Source organism: Elephantulus edwardii, unplaced genomic scaffold (assembly GCF_000299155.1).
Source record: "Elephantulus edwardii isolate Elephantulus edwardi_28Jun2011 unplaced genomic scaffold, EleEdw1.0 scaffold00378, whole genome shotgun sequence".
Taxonomy (NCBI): Eukaryota; Metazoa; Chordata; class Mammalia; order Macroscelidea; family Macroscelididae; genus Elephantulus; species Elephantulus edwardii.
Genome location: NW_006400128.1, coordinates 1295184 through 1303098, shown reverse-complemented (window position 1 = coordinate 1303098; position 7915 = coordinate 1295184). Strand labels below are relative to the sequence as shown.

The 7915-nt window shown below is 35.7% G+C and overlaps 1 protein-coding gene across 1 annotated transcript in view; it reads left to right on the top strand.

Annotated features, from left to right (window-relative positions):
* BRWD3 (bromodomain and WD repeat domain containing 3) overlaps window positions 1-7915 on the top strand; it is a 363038-nt gene that overhangs the window by 229525 nt on the left and 125598 nt on the right. The window contains exon 21 of the mRNA XM_006902191.1: window positions 7236-7385. Coding sequence (XP_006902253.1) covers window positions 7236-7385 — 150 coding nt within the window. The remainder of the gene's footprint in view (window positions 1-7235; window positions 7386-7915) is intronic.

Below are 7915 nucleotides of genomic sequence, written 5' to 3'. Positions count from 1 at the left end.
GGGGTAATCGGGATGGGTGTGTCAGAGGCAATACGATTGGCACAGGATAGAGCAGGGTTTAGGGCTGTTGTACATAGGGTCACTATGAGTCGCAAACGACTCGACGGCACATAACAACAACAACAACATACTGCATGGACCATTACATACAAGGTTTGGTGACCCCTGCAATAAGCTTTTACTGGCCTTCCTAGTCATATGAAAAACAATATTATCTTTAGATCGAAACATAATTCATATTCTCAATAGAAGCTACTATACATGGAGTAGGATCCTTGTATCCTGTTCTTGCTGTTGTGTACCATAGAGTTGGAACTGACCCATAGTTGACCCTCTGGCAGTTTTCAGAGGCAGTTAAATCGTATGGGAGGATATTACCCATCCTTCTCTCACAGAGTAGCTGGTAGTCTCGAACAACGTGCCCTTGTGATTGCAGCATGGTAAACTTTTTCCCTGATATTCTCAGACTGACCAAGTTAGGGCCTTAAAAATGTGTATTTTTATTCTTATATCTAATTATAACACATAAAAAATATGGTAACTTAAATAACCTTGTATTTTGTCAGAGACAGATGGGTAGACAATGGGTACTGAATGTTGTATTTTTTAGTATTAGTAAACATTATTTCAAATAATTATATTAATATCTCTAAATAGTGTAAGATAATTTTGGTACTTGCTTTCTTAGTTTTGTTTATGATTAATTTTATATGCTCTGGTAAAATTAATTTTCAAGGAAATTCAAATGACTCAGATGCAAGATTGTTCCCTCACCCTGTCCCCATTTTCCTGCTTCATTGATTTGTCAAAGATCTGAGACTAATAGCCTCATTAAGTTTTAAAAGTTTTTACTTGAGCAGACCCATCATAAAAAAGAAATTCAGCACATAATAAAAAAATGTCTCCCAACAACAACAAAGCCCTGAACCAGATGGCTTTACTAGTGACTTTTACTAAACATTCAGAGAACTTTCACCAGTCCTATTTAAATTATTTCTGAAAATGCAAAATGAAGGATACTCCCAGATTCATCCTATGAAACAAACAAAACTTTGACACCAAATCCTGGTAAAGATATCATCAACAGAGAAAACTGTTGACTATTTGTTTTGAAGATAGACAAGTCTTTGATAAAATTCTGGCTAATAGAATCCAACAAAGGATCAAAAGAACTATGTATCATGAACAAGTGGTATGCAAGGATGGTTCAACCTAAGAAGAACAATCATTGTAATCCACATTAATAACGAATAAGAACTACATGATCTTGTCAGTTTTTGCATCCAAGGCTTTTGATGAAATCCAACACCATTTCCTGATAAGAACATTCAACAAAATAGGAATATTAGGGGAATTTCCTCAGGATGTGTGTGTGTGTGTGTGTGTGTGTGTGAGATAGCAACCAACCTCCATAAAAAAAAAAAGAACATACATAGCCAACATCATTCTAAATGGAGAGATTAAAGGTATTCCCCTTGAGAGGAGGAACCAGATAAGAATGTCCACTATCACTGTTCCTATTTTAATATTGTCCTAGTGACAACAATAGGCAAGAGATAGAAATAATAGGTGTCCAGATTGGCAAAGAGTAGTTAGGAGTTAAATAATCCTTATATGGTGATGATATGATAGAGTACTTAGAAAACTCTAAAGACTCAGCAAGAAAACTTTGGATATAGTCGGCCAATTCAACAAAGTGGCCGCACACAAGATCAACATACAAAAAGTCATTCACAGTTATATATAGTATAATAGAGAATATAGAAAAGGGATTAAGGAAAAGAATACCACCTATAATAGGCAACCACAAAATGAAATACTAGGAACAAATCTGACTAAAGATACAAAAGACCTGTAGAAAGAAAATTATTAATGACACCAAACAAAAATTATAAGAAATAAAAACTGTCCTAGATAAATGAGATAATATACCATGCTCATGGATAGGAACACTTGATATTGTGAAAATGGTAATTCTTCCAAAAGCAATCTACAGGTTCAGTGCAATCCCAATACAGATACCAATGCTATTCTTCAAGGAGATAGAAAAGGCAATTTCCAATTTTATGTGGAAATGTAAATGTGAAAAGAGCAAGTGCAGTGTGGAGACAAATGAGTCTGACTTCCACTAACTCCAGAGGGAGAACTGCCCCCATCAACAACATCCACAACACCAGTTTCCATGATCTCAGACAGCTCCCCACATGCCCACACCTCTTTATAATAATTTCTAATAAAAATCCTACTGCTCTATTGTGTTTGAAATCTCTTGCATTAACTCACATACCACATAGAAACAGACTCATATTCATGAGGTTGGCAGCAGGATACAGTTCCTTAGTCCTGTCCTGACAGCTTCTCAAGCATGGCTATAGGCCTTTTGACCTTCTGCCTCACAGCTTAGGTCAGTGTAAAAATGTTTTCTAGTCCTGCCTAGATATGATTTTTTTCCTCTGACTCTGTCTTGGGTTGATCTCTGATTCTCTGCTGAGGTTGGTACTGCTGCTGGTCCTTAGGCCCCAGTCTGAGTAACTGAGGAATCTCTGGTCCCAAGAGATGTGTACTGCTGCTACTTCCTTGTTGATGCCGAAATTCCTATTTCTGCTGCTGAAACTACTCCGTTTAAACCTAGTTGGATGGGAAGACTAGCCAATCCCCTTGTGGAGAAACTAACACAACGTATTTGTATGATCTTACTAATCCACGTGGCAAAATCTAAGTCAGTGGCTAGGAATGCCTTTTGATTAATAAATCCTTGACACCATGGAAGGGGGAAGCCTTAAATTATAAAGCACTATTAAAATAGAAAAAAATAAAAGTTTAGGGTGTCATACTCACTGATCTCAAAACTTAACACACAACTATAGTAATCAAGACAGCATGATGCTGATACAATGAAGGACCAATGGAGTAGAATTGAAGACCCAGAAATCAAGCCATCTTCCTATGTTCAGGTAATCTTTGACAAGAAGATGAAATCAATCAAGTGGAAAAACAACAGCCTTTTTAACAAATGATACTGGCAAAATTAGGCATCTATCTGCATAAAACTGAAACAAGATCCACAACTCCATACAAGAAAAGCAACTCAAGGTGGATCAGGAACCTAAGGGTAATACCTATAAAGAGCATCAGAGAAAAAATAGAAATAAATCTAGAAGCCCTAATATAGGGCATGAATAGATTTTCAAGCATAACAAAAAACCCAGTCAGGAGAGGCTAAAATAGATGAATGAGACCTTCTAAAAAGTAAAATCCTTGCGTGCATCAAAAACTCCTCCAGCAGGATAAAAGCCCGAAGACTGAGCAAAAAAAGTTCATAATGCCATATTTATAGGGGACTCATACATGAAACTCAACAACTATTCCAGTTCCTCAACAAATTACTGTTAGGTGCCATTGAGTCAACTGTGACCCATAGTGATTCTGTAAACAGCAGATTCATCCTCTCTGACATAACTTTACTCTTATAATTCATCTCATTGAGAGTCTTCTTCTCTTTTGCTGACCCTCTAAACTTTCTAAATATTACATCTTTTTTGAAGAACTGTCCCCTCCAGAAAATGTGCCCAAAGTATGTAAGATGCAGTTTCACTATTGTTGCCTCTAAAGAGCACCCTATTTGCACTTTATTCAAGATGTGTTAATTTTGTTCTTTTATTTACCCATAGAGTACTGGGATATTCAGTATTCTCCAGCATCACAACTCAAAAAAGTGTCAATTCTTCTTTTATCATCCTTATTCATTATCCAACTTTCAGATGCAAAGCATATAACTGGAAAGAACATATATTTGATCAAGTTCACCTTAGTTTTTAAATTGATACAATGCTCTTCAGCACTGAGAAGTCCTTGACAGAAGATTTCTCCACTGTGACATCTCCTTTGATTTCTTGACTGCTGGTACCAAGGGTGTTAATTGTGGATAAGATGAAATAGTTGACTGTAGTGACCCCATGAATAGCCAAGCCCTATCCTGTTCTATCCTCATCATCTCTGGCATACTAGAGCCCATTGCTGAAATCATTGTGTCAATCCATCTGGTTGGGGGTCTTCCTCTCTTTCACTAACCCTCCAACTTTCCACATATGATTATCCGTTTCCAAAGAATAGTCTCGCTAACTACATGTTTAATGTATAAGAGATGAAGCTTAATCATCTTTGCCTCCAAGGAGAACTCTGACTGCACTTTTTCCAAGGCATGTCTGTTTGTTCTTTTGAGAGTTGATGGGATATTACACACTCTTTTCTAGTACCAGATCTCAAAAGTATCAGTTATTCTTCTGTCATGCTCACCTTGTCTTCAAACGGACATAATCTCTCTTTAGAATTTTAGAGAGGTCTCTGACAATGAACTTTGCCCAATACAATATGTCTCCTGATTTCTTGACTGCTGGTATCACAAGTGTTGATTGTTGATCCAAGCAAGATGAAATAATTGATAAGTTTAATCCTTTCTCTACCTCATGATGTTAACTGTTTATCCTGTGGTGAGGACCTTTGTTTTCTTGATGCTGAGATGTAATTCAGAGATGCAAATCAAAACAACAATGAGATATTTTCTCATCCCAGTAACACTAGCAAAGTTCAACAGGAGAATAAGTAACAGATGTTGGCTAGGATGCAAAGAGATTAGATCTCTCATATAATGCTAGTGGGAATGTAAAATGATATAACCAGTGCAGTCTGGTACTTCTTCTAAAGGTTAAAAATCAAAATATCATTTGCTCTGGCCCTCCCACTACTGGAAATATCTCCTAAAGAAATCAGAGCTGTGACACAAACAAATGTTTACACACCCATGTTTATTGCAGCATTATTCACAACAATAAAGAGATGGAAATTGCCAAAGGACCCATATACAAATGAATGAACAGAGAAAGTATTATATATTCACACAACGGAATATTATGCAACACTGAAAAGCAATGTGCTCATGAAACACTATACAACATGCATGTCTGGAAGGTATTATGCTTGTAGTTACAAAATGACAAATACTATATAAATCCACTGTTAAAAAATAGATAGTTACAGCAGGATGAGGAGGGAAGGTGTGGTAGGGAAAGAATGGATAGATAATTTCTGTATTGAAATAGGTGAAGGGAAGGTCAATATATAATGAATAGACCATCAGGAATTATATGTATTGCAATTAACAATTTAGAACAGAATTAAATGTGGCTTAAATGGGGCAAGAGGTTAGAGAGGAAAGAAGAGTGAAAACTAAAATGGAGAATGTGGTTGAAGAGGAAAAACAATGTAAAAATAATGGTTTACTTAAATATTATAAAAAGATATTTGCAGCAATCAGTAGTAATTAATGTTTATAAAAAATGCATATGATTTATAAACTTTCACTCAAATAAAATAGATTTTAAAACTAAAATCAGAAACTGGTTATTGATGCTGATTTATATGACTTTAAAACTTGTTTGCATCTAGTAACATACTATAGTTAAAACTTTATCAATGTCCGCATTTTATGCTTCTAAAGTTTTGAGAAAGTAATTTTCCCTTTAAATTTTAGTTGGTAGAAATTTAACCTGCTTTCTAAATGGAATACTACCAATTCTTATTATAACCACATTATCCATAATGACTCAGAGTTCTACCTTTCTACATAATTGTTGTTAAGTGCCATGGAGTCAAATATGAGTCATGGAGACCCTATAAACAATGAATCTGAACCCCATCTTATACTGTGCCTTCCTGACCATTTCTGACATACTCAGGCCCACTGTCAGTCCATCTCTTGAAGATCTTTCTCTCCTTCGCTATCACCTTTCCAACCATGATTTCCTGGAAAAGGACATTCAAGGAGTCCTCCTAAAAGAAGTGGCCCCTCTCAACAACATGCCCAAGTATGTGAAATGAAGTTTTATGTCCTTGCTTCCAAGGACTACCCTGGCTGCACTTTTTCAAAGACATATTTATTTGTTCTTTTGACAATCCGTGGAATATTCAGACTCCTCCAGTATTATCACTCCAAAGCATCAATTCTTCTTCTGTCATCCTTATTTATTGTCTATCTTTCAGCTGCTTAACAAGTCTATAAATCTGACCAAACCTCTATGATGGTAAAGACTAAGCATTGTAGGAGTATATGTGCGTGTATATCTGTGCCTTGTTGCATTACAAAAATATTATTTATTACCTTTGTATTATTTTGAGTTTTTTTTACCTTTTATGTGTATTGGTAATCTAAAGTTGATTTATTTCACTCTGATTTTAACAACTCTGTCCTGGGCCGTATTCATTTTGTCCTGTATACGAGTTAGACCAAAATCTGGTTTGATCAATTCTGAAAAATCTATGAATGCTAATGTGCAATGGTCAAAAGTATGGTTAATGTAACCTAATTATGCATTTTTAACATTTTAGAGATGTTCTCCAAAAAAGTTTCTATAATTGAACACACACACGCATACAACATGAATAGTTCAAACCTATTTCTATGAAGTCCATTCCAACCCATAGCTACCCTATGAGTCAGAGTAGATCTGCTCCTGTGCGTTTTCAATACTGTAAATCTTTACAGAAGCAGACTGTCACGTTATTCTCCCATAAAGAGGCTTGTGGGTTCAAACCTTTTTGATGGCAGCCTTGCACTTAATCAGTATTACACTAAGCCTTCTTATATTGCATTCAAAAAAGGCAAAGGAGTCAAACTGACTGTTGCCACAGAGTCAAAACTGACTGTTGCCACAGAGTCAGAACTGACTCATAATTGATTCTCCAGCTGGTTTTCAGAGACTGTGAATCACAGGAGAGGAAACTGCCAATCTTTTACCACAGAGGAACTAGTAAATTCTAATAACTGCCTTTGGGTTTGCAGCACAGCTCTTTACCCACTAGGTAACTACAGCTCCCTCTATTACATTAAAAAAATATATATTCTTAGAGAGAGAGAGAGAGAGAGAGTGTGTGTGTGTGTGTGTGTGTGTGTGTGTGTGTAAGTGTGTGTGTGTGTAATTTCAACCTATAATAATGGGTAAATAACACTTCTAAATTATTAGTGAGCAAATTTTTACAGCCCAAACCTTCAGTATGGTCTTATTTACAAAGGTCTCAAAATAGGAATGATCACTATTAATAGTATAGATCTATCTTGAGAATCTATTTAGGATTTATGTTCATCTCTCATCACCCCACTCATTTAATTTGTTAATTTTTGTATATTCACTAATTCTCGGTTTTTAATTTATAAAATTTCTTTTCCTTATATTTTTTAGAATGATTATCAGCCTAGTTGTGGGCGGTCTTTACGAAGGACTCAGCGCAAACGTCAGCATACTTATCAAACACGTTCCAACATAGAGCATAATTCACAAGCATCATGTCAAAATCCAGGTGTACAGGCAGAATCAGACAGCTCCTCAGAGGTTAGCTCTCCACTATTATTTATTCAATGTAATTTTTGTTTCCCAATTTGTGTCATTAATTTTAGTTTTATTTTATAGGTCATTTCTTTAGGAGAAAATTATTTTAATAATTTTTATACAAGTTTTATTCATTACTCAATAATTTAATAGACAAATTTGGAATTATATTGGATGTCTTTATATGGGTTACTTAATTTGTACCTCAGATACTGCCATGGCCAGTATTATCCAACAAATCAATAAAAGTTTACTATGTTTTTGTTCATGTTGTTAGGACTGTTAAATGAACTTCAACTCATAGCCACCCTTTGAACACCAGAGCCTTGCCCTATTCTGAAAAATCCTCATGATCTCTGTCATGCTTGATGTAGTCACTGTGTTAGCCCATCTCCTTGAATGTCATCTTCTCTTTCACTGACCTTTCCCAGCATGGTATCTTTTTCCATAGACAAGTCCCTCCATGCTCAAAAGTATGTGTGATGAAATTTCACCCTCCTTGGATTTAAGGAACACTCTGACTTCACTTTTTT